Genomic DNA, 18,062 nt, shown 5'->3' with positions numbered 1-18,062 from the left:
TGGGCAAAAATACCAGCCATTTTCATTTTTCATCTCTGCTACTATTACGTTTTCCCCTAAATCCCCTTATGACACCACTAAAAAAATAAATCCATAAAAGGATGATTTTGAATCCCTTATTAAGCAAAGAGTGGAAATGTATTTTCGCAAGCAAAATATGAAAGGAAGTGCACTGAAAGTGAAAGGCAAGATTTATTCTGGAGAAGCCCAGACAGAAGTGAGGCAGTACTATTTTTGCTGTATTTTAAAGCAAAAAAATTTCTGCTAACAAATATCAAATGGGGAAATGCAGTGAGTGAACTTTTGATAAGCAAAGAGACTAGCACTCCACAAGAAATACTCTGCCACAGGTCTTCAATCATAAACATTATGACAACAGCAAACAAAGACTAATAAGATGACAAAGGCATACATATTAAATATAGGTGGCAGAAAGCAAGAAAAAGTATATTCTCAGTCATTTCAGTGTTTCCTTTCACCACGACAAACGTACAACAGAAAAACTGTTGTTGTTAGTTGCCGTCAAGTTGATTATGACTCATGGCAACCCACAGATTACAGGAAAATTAAGACAAACTGGGCACGAATTAAATGATGCTTACTTCCTCTGCTGGGTACTGAAAAAAAAATCTAGAAAAAAATACCCATCTCATTTTGTCTCTTCATGAAGACACCCTTGATATACCTTCACAATGTGAGTCATTTCCCTTTGTTAATGTTTGACCAGAAAGTCGAGGGTAACCCTAGCAGAAAGAAAGATGTCTTGCGGATGTTATGTATTAAAAAGCTAAAGCTGCTATTAGGCTGAGGAGAGGGAAAAGGATGACTGAAACCCTAATCCCTTCTCACTACCGCAAAAATACTCTGGGTGTATGTACACAATCTTTTGACAGTGGCTGAGGGTGGCTGGGGTGGGGTGGAGCATACAACAGCATAGGCTGCTTAGAGAAAAGATGAGGTATCTGGCCAGGAGCTTGTCCTGTTGTCAGCCTTCCGTGCAGAAACAATTACTAGTTCTGTCACTTCAGCAACCAACCCCAGGGTACATGCCATAGAAAAGGAGCATAGTGCACAGACCTATATCTTAATATTTTGCTTTTTAAAAATGAGTTATACTTATTGGCCATATGCTAAGAAGAAACGTGTAAAGTTGTTGTCTTTTCTCCTCACAGAGATGCAATGAATAAGAGGAGGAGGTACTGAAGAATATTTTTGTAAGTTAAGAGAGGCAGTGTGGAGTGACGGAAAGTGGATAAGCTTTGGGGTCAGAGACTTCTGAATCCTGGCTCTGCCACGTACTAGTTGGAAGATGAGCACACCAAGTCTCCCCCTCCACCAAAAAAAAAAAAAAAACCCACTGCCATCGAGTTGATTCCTACTCATGGCGACCCTATAGGACAGGGAAGAACTGCCCCAAAGGGTTTCCAAGGAGTGCCTGATGGATTCAAACTGCCAACTTTTTGGTTAGCACCGTAGCTCTGAACCGCTACGCCACCAGGGTTTCTACACCAAGTCCAGTCCACATTAATCAGACATTAGAATTTATTTACCTGTCCCCTTGAGTAAGTAACTTAAAAATTCTGAGCTTCCGTCTCTTTACCTGTAAAACTGAGGTGGTGCTACCTAACTCACAAAGTTGTTTATGAAGATTAAAGTGTGTAGCATATAGGACACACTCAAATTTATCATTAATTCCTTCTCTTCTCATCCTCTCCCCTCCTAACATTGTTTTCAACCGAGTCACTGCATTTTCTTTTCTTTCAAACTCCTGTAACATGGAAAAATAAGGTGGATATTTTAGAATGACTGCTGGCTACAGTACAACATACACTTATCAAATAGGCTTCATAGACCTATGACTCCTACCACTTTTCACTTGGGTTTAAATCTAGTCTTCCTATATATCCTGTCACGTATCATATACTCATTATTAGAATTCCTTACTTAGTCAACAGATATCCTCAGAAGGAGAGAGAACATGCCAATGGAATTATTAGACTATCAAGAAACCAAAAAGCCAAACCCACTGCTGTCGAGTTGATTCTGACTCATAGCGATCCTACAGGACGGAGTAGAACTGCCCGATAGGGTTTCCAAGGAGCAGCCGGTGGATTCGAACGGCCGAGCTTTTGGTTAGCAGCTGAGCTCTTAACCACTGCACCACCAGGGCTCCAACTATCAGGAAAAGGCAATATAAATTAAATAGAAACAAAGGATCCATTTGCTTCATCCTTGATTCTTATAGAACTGGGCTCTGAATCACTAGGTAGAAAGTACAGACCACCACATCCAACAGAACTTTCTGTGATGGAAATGTTTTACATCTGCACTTTCCAGTAGGGTATCCACTAGCTACATGGGGCTGTTGAGTACTTGGAGTGGCTAGTGTGATTGTGGAACTGAATTTTAAATTTTATTTAACTTTAATTAATTTAATATTTAAATAGCCACATGTGGTTAGTGGCTTCCATATTGGACAATGCAGAAACATACAACAGCACCAAATTCAGTCCACATAAATCGGGCATTAATATTTTACCTTGTCCCCTCTCCAAGGACACTGGTCCACTTCCTGGTATTCCAACCTGGGCCTGCATACCCCCTGGAAGATAAACGGAAGGGAAAAAAAAAGCATAGATTAGGACAGTGGATGAGTTTACACATTTCCCCATGCTGCCCACAGACAGAACCTACAAAGAAAGATACTATGTATCATTAAACAATGTAGTTACACAGAAGATAGAATCTGTTAGTATACTTTATGCTGTCTCTGGGTGGTACAAATGGTTAATACGCTTGGCTGCTAACAAATGTTGACAGGTCGAGTCCACCCAGAGGCACCTTGGAAGAAAAGCCTGGTGATCTACTTCTGAAAAAACAGTTCTACTCTGACACACATGGAGTCACCATGAGTTGGGGTAGACTCGATGGCAACTGGATGGTATCTTTTTTAATACTTTGGGCTTAAGGTGTCAAAAAAGAGAGTTAAATAAGAATACTTAAGCTTATTGTCTACCAAAACCTTGGCAGGAAGCTCTTTTGTAATACAAGAAAACAATGCCCCTTATCCAGTGGATTCTCATGGGAAGCAGTATTGTTCCCAGGGAATTTTGTAAATGTGTGGGTACACTGTTTCGGTTGTAACAATGATTTGTGAAGGCATGGCTGACATTTACTGAGAAAGTACCAACCCACTCAAACCCACTGCCATTGAGTTGATTCTGACTTGCAGCAACTTTGTAGGGCAGAGTAGAAATGTTCCATAGGGTTCCCAAGGAGCGGCTGGTGGAGTCAAACTGCAAACCTTTTGGCTAGTACCTGAACGCTTAATTACCGTGCCACCAGGGCTCCATTACCAGCGACACTAAATGTCCTGTAATGCATGAGACAGTCCTGCAAAATTAAGAATTACCCTGTCTTGTGCAACTTTCAAATGTCTCACCAAACATTCACATGAAAACCTGTTTATAGTTATCTGGACTTAGAACCTGTTTTACTTGAAAACACAGGTTTCTTTAAGATGAATTTTCCAGAAATGCAATTACTGAGTAATTAAAGGTACTATAATTTTGTTTTGTTAAGAACTTTACCAAGAGTTCTCACCATTTCAGAAAAGCACATCACCAACGTCAGCAGTGCTTGTGGTATCTGATTTGCCAAAACAACATACTTACATTTATCAATATTTTTTGTATTCATGAGACTGCTATGTAGGTGCAAGCATCTAATACATTTTTTCTAGTGTAGTTGTGTCTGTATACTTGCACATTAAAAAACAGATTTTTCATTATAATCTTTTATTTCTCTGTATTACAGCTTAGGGCATTATACTGATTTTTTTAAAATTACATTTAAGTAGGTTGTATCATATGTGAATTTCACTGCAGGATAGTAAAGAGTCATTACAAAATATCTGTTACAAAAAGGGGACACTGGGTCTAATAGGGTTGAGAATCACTGGCTTACTTTAATGATTAGGTGGTGCAGTGGTTAAGGGATCGGCTGCTGTCTTAGTCATCTAGTGCTGCTATAGCAGAAATACCATGTGTGGATGGCTTTAACAAAGATAAATTTATTTCTTCACAGTAAAGTAGGCTAAAGTCCAAATTCAGGGTGTCAACTCCAGGGAAAGTCTTTCTCTGTCGGCCTTCTCAATCTTCCCCCAGACTAGCAGGTTCTCTGTGCAGGGACCCCGGGTCCAAAGGATGCGTTCTACTCCCAGCACTGCTTTCTTGGTGGTATGAGGTCCCCACTGTCTCTGCCTGCTTTCCTTTTCTTTTATCTCTTGTAAGATAAAAGGTGGTACAGGCCACACTTCAGAGAAATTCCCTTTACTTTGGATCAAGGATGTGACCTGAGTAAGTGCTTACAATCCCATCCTAATCCTCTTTAACATAAAATTACAATCACAAAGTGGAGGACTCTCACACAATACTGGGAATCATGGCCTAACAAATTGACACATATTTTTGGGTGGACACAATTCAACCCATGATAGTTGCTAACCAAAAGGTCAGCAGTTCAAATCCACCAGCTGCTCCTTGGAAATGCTATAGGGCAGTTATACCCTGTCCCATAGGGTTGCCATGAGTCAGAATCAATCTGGTTTTTTACTGTTTATACAAAGAATGATCATGTACAAGTCCCTGTCTGGTCTTTTCCACATTGCAATAACTTTCTTTTCCTCAAAGGAGCAATATATGCTGTGAGTGAGGAAAAAGACAAGTCAACTGTTTCCAGTTCATTAATACTTCCATAAAATAGCAAGTACACTTTACATTTCTTTATTCCATTTAACATGCCAAGCACCAAAAACCTATGGATTAAGAACTTAAAGAACTGGGAGCTAGTCTTGCCTCTGCTACCAAGTAACTGTGATTTTGAACAAGTGATTTGATAAAATTAACGTATCCTTCGGCTTCCTCATCTGTAAAGTGAAAGGACTGGTCTAAATCAGTGGTTCTCAGACTGTACCCTGACCAGCGGCAGCATCATCTGAGAATTTGTTGATGCTATTTATTTTTTTTATTAGGCGCCGTCAAGTCGGTTCTGACTCATAGTGACCCTATGCACAACAGAACGAAACACAGCCCGGTCCTGAGCCATCCTTACAATCGTTGTTATGCTTGAGCTCATTGTTGCAGCCACTGTGTCAATCCACCTCCTTGAGGGTCTTCCTCTTTTCCTCTGACCCTGTACTCTGCCAAGCATGATGTCCTTCTCCAGGGACTGATCCCTCCTGACAACATGTCCAAAATATGTAAGACGCACTTTCACCATCCTTGCTTCTAAGGAGCATTCTGGTTATACTTCTTCCAAGACAGATTTGTTTGTTCTTTTGCCAGTCCGTGGTATATTCAATACTCTTCACTAGCACCACAATTCAAAGGCATCAATTCTTCTTCAGTCTTCCTTATTCATTGTCCAGCTTTCACATGCATATGATGCAACTGAAAATACCATGGCTTGGGTCAGGTGCACCTTAGTCTTCAAGGTGACATCTTTGCTCTTCAATACTTTAAGGAGGTCCTTTGCAGCAGATTGGCCCAATGCAATGCGTCTTTTGACTTCTCGACTGCTGCTTTCATGGCTGTTGATTGTGGATCCAAGTAAAATGAAATCCTTGACAACTTCAATCTTTTCTCCGTTTATCATGATGTTGCTCATTGGTCCAGTTGTGAGGATTTCTGTTTTCTTTATGTTGACGTGCAATCCATACTGAAGGCTGTGGTCTTTGATCTTCATTAGCAAGTGCTTCAAGTCCTCTTCACTGTCACCAAGCAAGGTTGTGTCATCTGCATAATGCAGGTTGTTAATGAGTCTTCCTCCAATCCTGATGCCCTGTTCTTCATATAGTCCAGCTTCTCGGATTATTTGCTCAGCATACAGATTGAATAGGTATGGTGAAAGAAAACATCCCTGTTGCAAACCTTTCCTGACTTTAAACCAATCAGTATTCCCTTGTTCTGTCTGAACAACTGCCTCTTGATCTATGTAAAGGTTCCTCATGAGCACAATTAAGTGTTCTGGAATTCCCATTCTTCGCAACGTTATCCATAATTTGTTATGATCCACACAGTTGAATGCCTTTGCGTAGTCAATAAAACACAGGTAAGCATCCTTCTGGTATTCTCTGCTTTCAGACAGGATCCATCTGACATCAGCAATGATATCCCTGGTTCCACGTCCTCTTCTGAAACCACCCTGAATTTCTGGTAGTTCCCTGTCGATACACTGCTGCAGCCGTTTTCCAATGATCTTCAGTAGAATTTTGCTTGCGTGTGTTATTAATGATATTGTTCTATCATTTCCACATTTGGTTGGATCACCTTTCTTGGGAATAGGCATAAATATGGATCTCTTCCACTCAGTTGGCCAGGAAGCTGTCTTCCATATCTCTTGGCATAGATAAGTGAGCACCTCCAGCGCTGCATCTGTTTGTTGAAACATCTCAACTGATATTCCATCAATTCCTGGAGCCTTGATTTTTGCCAATGCCTTCAGAGCAAGTTGAACTTCTTCCTTCAGTACCATTGGTTCCTGATCATATGCCACCTCTTGAAATGGTTAAACGTCGACTAATTCTTTTTGGTATAATGACTCTGTGTATTCCTTCCATCTTCTTTTGATGCTTCCTGCATCATTGAGTAATTTCCCCATAGAATCCTTCACTATTGCAACTCGAGGCTTGAATTTTTTCTTCAGTTCCTTTAGCTTGAGAAACGCTGAGCGTGTTCTTCCGTTTTGGTTTTCCATCTCCAGCTTTTTGCACGTCATTATAATACTTTGTCTCCTCGAGAAACCCTTTGAAATCTTCTGTTCAGTTCTTTTACTTCATCAATTCTTCCTTTTGCTTTAGCTGCTCGACACTCAAGAGCAAGTTTCAGAGTCTCCTCTGACATCCATTTTGGTCTTGTCTTTCTTTCCTGTCTTTTCAATGGCCTCTTGCTTTCTTCATGAATGATGTCCTTGATGTCATTCCACAACTCATCTGGTCTTCGGTCACTAGTGTTCAATGCTTCAAATCTATTCTTCAGATGGTCTCTAAATTCAGGTGGGATATACTCAAGGTCATATTTTGGCTCTCGTGGACTTGCTCTGATTTTCTTCAGTTTCAAGCTTGAACTTGCATATGAGCAATTGATGGTCTGCTCCACAGTCGGCCTCTGGCCTTGTTCTGACTGATGATATTGAGCTTTTCCATCATCTCTTTCCACAGATTTCTTAGAAATAAAAAATCCTTAGGCCCCACACCAGACCTACCGAATTAGAAACTCAGGTGTGGGGGACCCCAGCCATTGGTGTTTTAATAGCCCTTCAGTTTGAGTCTGGTACACACTGAGCCACTGGTATAAATGATGGAAACCCTGGTGGTGTAGTGGTTAAGTGCTATGGCTGCTAACCATAGGGTTGGCAGTTCAAATCCACCAGGTGCTCTTTGGAAACTCTATGGGGCAGTTCTACTCTGTCCTATAGGGTTGCTATGAGTCGGAATCAACTCAATGACACTGGGCTTGGGCTTGGCCTAAATGATTTCAAGCTTTCTTCTAGCAATAATGTTCTATGATTATTTACCTAGACTACTTACCAAAACAATATACGCAAAGATTTAGGATCTGAGGAAAGTAGTGGCAGAAAGAATTATGGGCATAACTGCTTATATTATACAGTATTATATAATAAATCTTTATTTCTCTGGGCTAGAGATCCCTAAGTGGAATTGGTGGGTCAAAGTGTCCATGAATTTTTAATATTAATATATTCTGACAGACTATTTTCTGAAAAGACTGAAAAACTTCATATTCCCCCCAGCAATGTATGAGAACCACCTTCCCACCAGTATCAGGTGTCATTTCTCTTTTAAATTCCTGCTAATCTGTGTAAGTAAACTGGAATTTCATTGTTATACAATTTACAATCCCCTGACTAGAAATGCATTTGTTTTTGTTGGTCATTTAGATTTGCTCTTGTATGAAGTGCCTAATCATTTTCTTTGCCCACTGTTCTACTAGGTTGTTTTCTTTCTTATCAATTGCCAGAGCTTTGAACAAGGTACCTCAAAAATCTTAAGTGAGTTTTAAGTTTTAATAACTTCAGAAGTATAAATGCTACAAATTTACAAAAAAACATCATTTGAAAGTTTAATTATTTAACTTCATTTACACTTGCTTTCAACTTTTATGATTTCCTTTTGGTTTCTTCTGGTTTATTTTAATTATTTTTCTAATTTCTTAAAACTAGTACTTAGAATTCTTATGTTTTTCAATAATATAGACTTTAAGGACATTCATTTCCTTCAAGTATTGCTTTCACTACTTCCCATACTTTTTTTTTTGTATGAAGTATGGTTTTTTTATATGCTTTATAAATTTCTTATTATTTTCTCTTTAATCCAAGGATTACTTTAGTGTTCCCCCCAGTTTTATTATTTATTTCTGATTTATTGGCTTATAATCAAACAGTGTGGCCTGTAAAATCTCCATTTTTTCTAATTTGTCAAGGTTTTACTTTACGGTCCATGGTCATTTGGGGGAAAAAGTATATTCTGTCGTCAAAAGATGTAAGGCTCTCTCTATATGTTAAATCACATTTATTGATTGTATTATTTAATTGCTCTATGCCCTTATTTATTTTTTAACTACTAGCACAATGCTACGGAGCCCTGGTAGCGTAGTGGTTAAGAGTTATGGCTGCTAGCCAAAAGGTTGGCAGTTTGAATCCACCAGCCACTCCTTGGAAATCCTATGGAGCAGTCCTACTCTGTCCTATAGGGTCTCTATGAGTTGGAATCGTCTCAATGGCAATGGTTTAACATAACGCTACTCAAAGTGTATGCCAAAGACGATGCTGACCCATGAACTGTATGTTAATAGTTTGTGATGAAGTAAGAACAGAAATTGGGAACAGACACTAGGAAAACTTTACGGTAATTTGACATTGCTAAGAATTCAAGTGCATGATCAGTACACGTGTCTCATCAAACAGGGTACAGACCAGTTTGGGTGGTTTTCAACTCATGTGAGTCATATATGTCATGGACTGCATACTTGTTATGCGTAGTACGATCACATTACAAAGTATGATACTTCAAGGTTAGTTAGACTCCTATAACTCAAAAACGTGTAAAAGACAAAATCCATTTCTTTCACTGAAAGGTGTCGATGGCATTAGTTTTTTTTTTTCTTATAACTGGATAGATGAAAATCCTGAGTTTGCTCAAATTTCTTTTGAAAAATTTCGACTTCCATTCCTTGTCAATTTAGCTCTGAGACTGGTTTCTCTACAAAACAGGATTTACAATCAAATTATCCCCCGAGTAGTGTAATCAATCCAATCCAGGTTATACAAATTTATTAATATAAAGTTATGAGTGAAATAGTTTAGTTATGGCTACTGAACAAGGGTAACAGCAATACTGTATTAACTGTCTATATACACACTTTCAATGAACACATACAGTTTTAAAAATACTTTTTCCTTTTGTTGTGTTTGGTCTGACTATATTTACTAAAGCACAATTCTATAACGTGACTGTTAAATATAAGAATAAATGTGACCATGTATTTTGTGTTTCATTTTTTTTGATTGTGCTTATTCATGTAGTTTTTTAAATTGTCCTTCAGATGAAGGTTTACAGAACTAGTTTCTCATTAAACTGTTAGTACACATATTGTTTTATGACATTGGTTAACAATCCCACAACATGTCAACACTCTCCCTTCTTAACCCTGGGTTCCCTATTACCAGCTTTCCTGTTCACTCCTGCTTTCTAGTCCTTGACCCTGGGCTGGTGTGCCCTTTAGTCTTGTTTTGTTTCATGGGCCTGTCCAATCTTTGGCTGAAGGGTGAACCTTGGGAATGACTTCATTACTGAGCTAATATGGTGTCTGGGGGCCATACTCTCAGGGTTTCTCCAGTCTCTGTCAGGCCAGGAAGTCTGGTCTTTCTTTTTCAGTTAGAATTTTGTTCTACATTTTTCTCCAGCTCTATCTGGGACCCTCTATTGTAATCCCTGTCAGAGCAGTCAGTGGTGGTAGCTGGGCACTGTCTATTTGTACTAGACTCAGTCTGGTGGAAGCGGTGGTAGATGTGGTCCATTAGTTCTTCGGACTAATCTTTCCCTTGTATCTTCAGTTTTCTTCATTCTTCCTTGATCCCGAAGGGGTGAGACCAGTAGAGTGTCTTAGGTGGCTACTCACAGGATTTTAAGACCCTCGTATGTTTTTTAATTTAATCTAATAGTCTCTGGGCTTTAATGGGAGAATTCAGTCCATTTGCATTTAGTGGAATGACAATTATACTTGCCTTTATTCCTTCCATCTAACTGTACGTTTACTTACCTTACATCATTATTTCCTTTCCTCTTTTTTTTTTTTTTTTGCTGGTTTGATTAAGTTTCCATTCATTCCATTTTTCCCTTTATTAATTTGGAAGTTTTACTGTACTTTTCCACTTTACTTTCCCTTTCTCTGCTTTACTTATCAGATAGGATTTATATATAAGAAATCAACTATTTCTTCCACCTAGGATATACACTTTCTAGCAGTATGTTAATTATGTATCGAAATCCCTTTACCACATAATAACTTGGCTATAATATGACATCTGCTATAACAAAACTTTAGCAAAGTATTCTAAATGAAGTTTACCTCCAGGAGGTAAGGAACCAGGGCCAGGTCCTGTTACAGCAGTTGGTATCTGCCCTGGTGTTGGAACTCCACCCTGCATAGAAGCTTGCATCAAAGGAGGTGCGCCATTGACATGCATTCCACCCTGACCAAGAGAAAAATCAGAGTGTGTATCTGCCTCCATGGGAATTCAATACACTAAGTCTATGACCTTAAAATTCCTCTTCAAATTGACACCCCCAAATATTCTACCAAACATCCTTTTTGTAGAGTATATCATATGTAGCATTAGATTTAAAACATACTTTGAATTCCACAGACGCAAGCTGCAATACACGTGATGAATGTGATTATATATAACATGGTTAAGATGGAGCACGTTCTTAATGAAAAGACGCCAAGTCTTATCTGTGTGGCAAGGCAGCATATAGCACCTATTGCTGACTTCATGACTGGGGCCTGGCAATAAAAGTAAAAACAATAAGTGCCTTGAAGAAGAGGAGATTGGGACTATTTTTAAAGCAACTTCTGGCTGTCTATATTTTTAAGATGAAACAATTTATCTGACCTATCTTTCCTCACTCGTCCTCAGACGTAATTCTAGTTTTGGGGAAATGTGAACACTTTTTTTTTTTTAAACGCTACAATTAGCGTTCCTTAAACCAAAAACCCACTGCCATCAAGTTGATTCCAACTCATAGTGACCCTACAGGACAGAGTAGAACTGCCCCACAGGGTTTCCAAGGCTGTAAATCTTTACAGAAGCAGACTGCCACATCTTTCTCCTGCAGAGTAGCAGGTGGGTTCAAATCGTTGCTCTTTCGGTTAGCAGCCGAGGGCTTTAACCACTGAGTCACCAGGGCTCCTGAAGTTCCTTGAAAGAAAGGGAATGCTATTTTTTTCCATCTATGTATTCCCCAAAGAACTGAACAGCCCCTTGGAAGAGAAAGAGCTCAACAAAGCACAAAAGCTAGGTTAAAAAAAAAATCACATACACTCTCTGAGCTACTGAGCAGAAACAAAACTCTAAAACAGAAAAGAGGAAGCTACACAGTGAGGCAGTTATAAGAAAACCAGGTGAGGACAGACAGAACAAAGTTCAAATCCTGGATCTGTCCCTTACAATTCTGTTAATTTGGACCAGTCAACCTCTCTCGACCTTAGTTTACTTCCTGTCTATTTTTTAAAAAAGTATTTATTTATTCGGAGCAGGGATTGGCAAAGTACAGCCCATGGGCCAAATCTGCCTAGTTTTATAAATGAAATTTTATTGGAACACAACCATATTCGTTCATTTACACTTCATTTAAGGCTGCTTTGGAACCATAAAGGCAGAGCTGAAGAGTTGTGACAGACAGTATGGTCCTCAAAGCCAAAAATGTTTACTATGTGGCTTACAGTAAGTTTGTCAACCCCTGTCCTATACCCTTGTACAATCCAAGTTGTTTACCTCTGTCAATCTGATAAGTGAAAAATGCCAGCTCACTGTAGTTCCTATTCGCATTTATCTTATTTTGAGGTTGAATACCTTTTTGTGTATTTTATATTCGTATTTCCAGTTTTGTGAACTGTTTATGCCCTTTGTCCACATTTTTCTACTGGGTTATTGGTTATTTTCTTACTATTTATAGGAGGCCTTTTTTGTTTATTATGAAAAAATCCTAGATATACTATGAGTCGGTACTGACTCGATGGCACAGGGTTTTTTTTTTTTGTCGTTGTTATACAAATCATATACAGAGTAACTATACAGGTTAGGAAATAAACTATATATAAGTTGAAATTTCCTGCATGGTCTTCCCCAACTGCATCCTGTTCCCTCTCTTCCCTAGACAATCACTAGGAATTCCAAATGAAAGTTTTAAAAATTTTATATAAATCATCACATACTAAACAGTCTTCTGCAACTCACTCAACATGTTTTCAAGATTTATGCTGACACACATATCCCACATTCTGGAATGCTAACATTCACTTATCTTTCCTTCTGAATGGTACCCATTATGTTTCTGAGTTACCTGTGTTGATATTATATAGCCTAGTCCATCTTAACTGCTGTATAAAATTGTTTTTCAGAGTCATTCATGTTGATATATGTAGTTCCTTCATTTTAAGTATTATAGAGTATTCCAATGGACAAACATACCACGGTTCATCCTTTCTTCCCTTGATACACACTGAGAATGTGTCTAATCTTTCACTGTTATAAATAATGTGATTCAGGGATCTTCATTAAGTCTGTTTTCCATTATATGTGTGGCAAATTCTTTTTCACAATTTGCCATTTATCTTTGGTCATTTATTTCTTTTTTCCATACAAAAATTTTTTTCAATATTCAAATGTATCAGTATTTTCTTTTATGTTTTCAGGGTTTTGTGACATGCTTGGAAAAGAAACTTTACTTTTTTCATCAATAAGCATGGAAATAATAAAGGATGCCAACTTCAAACAATTACTGTTGAGGATTAAGTGAGACAATGTATATGGAATACTGAAGTGCCAACCACAGTGAGAGGGATGTACACATATACGTGCACACACACACACACACCAAAACCCAAACCAAACCCAGTGCTGTTGAGTTGATTCCGACTCATCCAACCCTATAGGACAGAGTAGAACTGCTCTGTAGGGTTTCCAAGTAGCGCCTGGCGGATTCGAACTGCTTAGCACTTAACTGCTACACCACCAGGTTTCTCAGACACACACAGCTTGAAAAAAAGAGCATACAAGAAAGATCTCTTTCTTTGCTTTACAAATTTGGAACTGAATCTATATTCATTCAGATGCCATGTACTCCGCAACCTGGAAAATGTTTTTTATGCTTGGAAATTAAAATTATCATCTCTGGCAGAATGGTTCCTGGCTATTCTTCTTCCAATATATACTCCTAAAAATAAATGACATTCTAAGACAGATAAAAGAAACATTAAGGGATAAAGCCCTACCAAAGACTGGGCCTGAGAAGCCTGAGGATTTTGCTGGTTCATTGATACGCTGGATGCTGGGCCAGGCCCACTGCCATGGACTGGCTGAGGGTTGCCTGCAATCAGTGTTGGAATATTTGTCTGGCGATGCAAAATTTTCTAAAAAGCAAGAAGACCAATCTATGAGCTGTCCATTTAACAAAGGTATCAGACAGTTCCCACCCCACCCAAGGTTTACCCTACCATTTCCAAAAGCACTCACCAAAGCAATCTCTGGATCCACAATTCTCATCACCACCTGTGCTTGCAGTAAGGCATAAGCCAGTTGAGGGTTCTGAAGCAACATGTTCCGTGCTTCCTGGGGACTATTCTGGACACAAAGCTGAGGAGATATGCAGATTTCATCATCAGGTCCAATACTGACTACTTAGAGGTCGGTAAGTGATTTAGTGCCATTCCCATCCAAGAAATGTAATATTCAAAAGGCTCTTTAAGGTATCATTGGTTGTTGCATAGCACACAAAATCTCGGTCACGGCAGGCAAGAAAAGAGGCATTTCAAATACCATAATACTGTCATTTACGGGACAAAACCCCACATTTTAACATCTACATCTGATTTCTATGGGCCACAAAACCCAGTCAGATTGTTTGTATAGGTGTTTTTCCTTGTGTACAGAAATGGGAACCTCTTTGCATAAAATGTAAAATACACTATGTGTATACAGAATATTGAAGGTGCAGGAAATGATGGTCTACAGGCACACGTATTTGAACTCAGGGAACCATATCCACTGTCAATCAATCACTCCTTAAAAATCTGAGGTGATATGATTTGGTCATAACCTAATGCCTCATCCTACCTTCATTTGTTTCATCAGCTCAAACATCTGTTCTGGTGGAAGGCTGGCAACTGCTTTGCTAATGGACTCAGGGGCATCCTCAGGACTGATGGTCTCTCCATAAGGTGACTCAATGACAGGGGCACCGGTGCCAAGGCCTGGTCAGGAATAAAGTACAAGAAAGTTAAGGAGATAAGATAAAGGGCTAAATCACTTCAAGTATCTATTTTCCAGGGCTACCGTAAGGACCAGTTGATAACTTAAAAATTCTCCGGAACTGTGAAATAAGTGATTTGCTAATCTTTTCTTTCTGTGGAGGCAAGTAACAGAGTGTATTTTCTGTTCTCAGAGGAAAAAGGGGACCATGATCACATAGATGGACAAAGTTAAACTAAGGTAGGAAACTAGGCATATGAACTTTTGACAAAACGCTGCACTAGCAAAAGGTTTAAACAGAAAAAAGATGTTAATTTAAAAATGGGATTTCTGGATCTATTACTTCACAGTAAAAAACATAAGAATGCCTTATTACCCCACCAGTTATAGATCTGACAATATAGTCATATGAGTGGCAAATGCTAACAACATGATTCGCACCTACTGATGGCTTGGTGAGCCTGAATAACTTCACCTCTAGCTGGAAATCAATTCCCCTCTTGGCAACTGAAGGACTCTCAATGTCAACTCTACCTTCTTTCTCAAAGATATTTACTTCCATAACTCAGGCTCCTCAAGTCAATCAAATAAAGAAATTGTGTCGCTAACTACTCCAGCATATTCTAGAATACACTCTAAATGGAAATTTTTCACTGTTACATTTTTACTAACCTGTATTTCATAAAACCTGAATTTATACTTACTCTTCAGCTCTTCTTTGTTCTTCTCACTAGCAGCATTATCTACTCTAAGTGCTCTACCACTGAATTCACGCCCATTCAGGTTCCGCATGGCACTCAGGGCCGTCTCCTGGTCTTGGTACTCACAGAAGCCATAACCTTTTGGTTTTCCTGTCTCTCTGTCATATACCAACCTGGTGAACAGAACCAAGTATCGGACACAAATGTTACAAATAATCGGACACAAATGTTACAAATACAGGGTTCTTGCTAGCATTTCCACTCTCTAATTTGGCCAACCATAGGATAAAACTTTACAATTCTGACTTTGCCTCACTAAAATCTTTTTAAGCATTTTTTTAAATGAAAAAAAAAATATATATCTCTTAGATAAGAATGCATGTGAATTGTATGGTATGTGAATTATACCTCGATAAAGCTGCCCTAAAAAAAAAAAGAATGCATGTAAAACATCACCAGTAAAAAAAAAAAAAACTTCTCATTATTCCTAATGGCCAAATTTGTGGCAATTTTTAAGAAGAAACCCCCTACTAAGAGGCAAAAGAAGGGGACCTCACCTGAAACTAACAACAGGTCCAACCTCAGAAAAGATGTCCTTTAACTGTTCTTCAGTAGCTTCATAAGGAATGTTCCCCACTAAGGAAAAAAATAGGTGACATATTAAAATCCTGAGTTTGTAACCTAGGTCTTTAGTGAAAATATAAACAGTACATTATCTACTTATATCACTGGGTATGTAACAATTGGCTCAAAATACAGTGTTCTTCAAATCCTTGCTCCACGGAACTCCTTCAGACGAGATTCCAATCTTATCTGCTGACAAAAATGAAGTAAACCACCGAGGAAACTCAATAAAAGGTGTACCAAACCAAATCCATTGCTGTCGAGTCGATTCCAACTCACAGCAACCCTATAGGACAGAGTAGAACTGCCCCATAGAGCTTCCAAGGAGAGCCTGTGGATTTGGACTGCTGACCTGTGGTTAGCAGCCGTAGCTCTTAACCACTACGCCACCGGGGTTTCCAAAAAAGGTGTAGGCACTCCTAAATGTTAGTTTTCAGACTCATATGACAAGTGTTAGATTTTCCTTAACTTCAGTGAAAATAAATACTAAGGCATGGGTATTTTCCTGAAAGTCTGCAAGTGTTATTTCTCACTATGAAAAATGGAGCCCTGGTGGTGCAGTGGTTAAGAGCTCAGCTGCTAACCGAAAGATCAGCAGTTTGAATCCACCAGCTGCTCCTTGGAAACCCTGTGAGGCAGTTCTACTCTGTCCTATAGGGTCGCTGTGAGCCCATATTTACTTGACAGCAATGGGTTTGGGTGTTGGTAACTACTGAAAATATAATTTTTATAACAAGCTCAAATGTCTGCATTTCCACACACACACACACTTAGGAAAGTCCAAGAATGCAGTGGAGTATATTTAAAAATTATTCTAAATTGTTTTGTCAAGTTCCTTTTCAAAAAGTGCTTTAAAATCACCACACATGCTTTGAAAAACAACTTATTTCGGCCGAAAAATTTACTCAGAATAGATTCAATCCTCTTCAGAATTCCTTCGACGAGGTCTTATTCATTCATTCATTCATTTATTTATAATCCACCTCAGGACACCAGGTGGCCGCTACCACTATGATGAACTGCAATGTTACCGGTAAAAAGCAGAGAAAGAAAATCCTTATCAGAGGGCGGAAAGTGGACATAGGGATCTACCCCCTCAGCATTTAATTTGCATTCTGGAATAGGGGGTGAGCAGGTAGTACGGGACAGTGAGGGACTGTCGCCATGCGCTCTCGCTTCCAGATAATAACTGAAGCTCGTGAAAGGAGAAACGCATAGAAGCTGAACGCTCGCCTAACTCCCTCAACAATATCGCAGAAAGGCTGCGGGACATCGCGGTACGGGAAGCATCTGTTTGCTTACAAATCTACCAGATTGACCGCCCACAGGATAAGCAGGTAGAGCTCGACGCCCGACCTATCACCGGCTCCGGTTCATGAGGTGGGAGAGTTGCAGGGGGCGTTCCTCGCCGTTCCCTGCCTCTTCCTGCCCTTCCCAGACGCTGGGCTCCACCGAATTCCTCTCACCGAACACAGAACGTAGTGAACGATCCACCGCAGGGTCCCTCACAGTCAAACCCGCCATCGCTCTCTTCAGGCGGCTTCCGGTGCGCTAAACACACTTCCGTACGGCGCGTGAGCCCAGCGCGGAACTCGCTTCCGTACGGCGCGTGAGCCGGAAGCTCCTGGGCCGGCGGACGCAGAGCCCGTCCCCAGGCGTCGTTCCGTCATCCGCAAGCTCTCGTTAGGGCCGTGAGTGGCACAACGCCTTCGTCGTCTAGCTACCGCCAGATAATATCGTTCTGGTCTAGATGGCGGATCCAGGCGACTTTGAAGGTTTTAGTCTGTAGAATTCTTGTTGTTACTCATTATCTCTTAAGTCGAGGTATCATCGACCACAATAAAGATGGCAGCAGCGGTTTTTACCATGGTAACAGGGAGCTCATTTACCAACAACCGGCACACTTTCATTTTAGTTCCGCCTTATTAAGGGAGGGAAATGCTTGCCCCGCCTCAGAAGCGTGTCTGCTGTCATTTTGCTAAAGTTGCGAGTGTACAGAGTGAGCTTAGGGAAGAGACTTTTGCCAGCGAAGAGAAGGAGGGGCGCTTAACGCCAAGTTGCCAAGATAGCTGAGGAGTTGGAGAGTTAAAAGGAGAACAGTCCCGTGTCTGCTCTCGTGTAGTCCCTGGGCTCTATATGCTTGGTGGTGGTAGGGGGCGAGGGGAGAGAACACTGACAGGCAGG

General features: G+C 39.8%; 1 protein-coding gene across 2 annotated transcripts in view; it reads right to left on the bottom strand.

Moving 5' to 3' along the window:
- CSTF2 (cleavage stimulation factor subunit 2) overlaps nucleotides 1–17,477 on the bottom strand; it is a 30,166-nt gene extending 12,689 nt beyond the window's left edge. The window contains exons 1-8 of one of the 2 annotated variants that reach the window (XM_003420020.4): nucleotides 17,345–17,477; nucleotides 15,812–15,890; nucleotides 15,258–15,427; nucleotides 14,419–14,555; nucleotides 13,819–13,938; nucleotides 13,578–13,715; nucleotides 10,650–10,773; nucleotides 2,540–2,602 (exon numbers count right to left, since the gene is read on the bottom strand). In XM_003420020.4, the coding sequence (XP_003420068.1) occupies nucleotides 2,540–2,602; nucleotides 10,650–10,773; nucleotides 13,578–13,715; nucleotides 13,819–13,938; nucleotides 14,419–14,555; nucleotides 15,258–15,427; nucleotides 15,812–15,890; nucleotides 17,345–17,402 (889 nt within the window). In that variant the 5' untranslated portion in view covers nucleotides 17,403–17,477. The other variant, XM_064278620.1, reaches the window with a different exon arrangement.
- Nucleotides 17,478–18,062: the final 585 nt, after the last annotated feature.

The sequence above is a fragment of the Loxodonta africana genome, chromosome X (genome assembly GCF_030014295.1).
Source record: "Loxodonta africana isolate mLoxAfr1 chromosome X, mLoxAfr1.hap2, whole genome shotgun sequence".
Classification (NCBI taxonomy): Eukaryota; Metazoa; Chordata; class Mammalia; order Proboscidea; family Elephantidae; genus Loxodonta; species Loxodonta africana.
The sequence above is the reverse complement of the archived record's forward strand: the minus strand, read 5'-3'. Positions and strand labels throughout refer to the sequence as shown.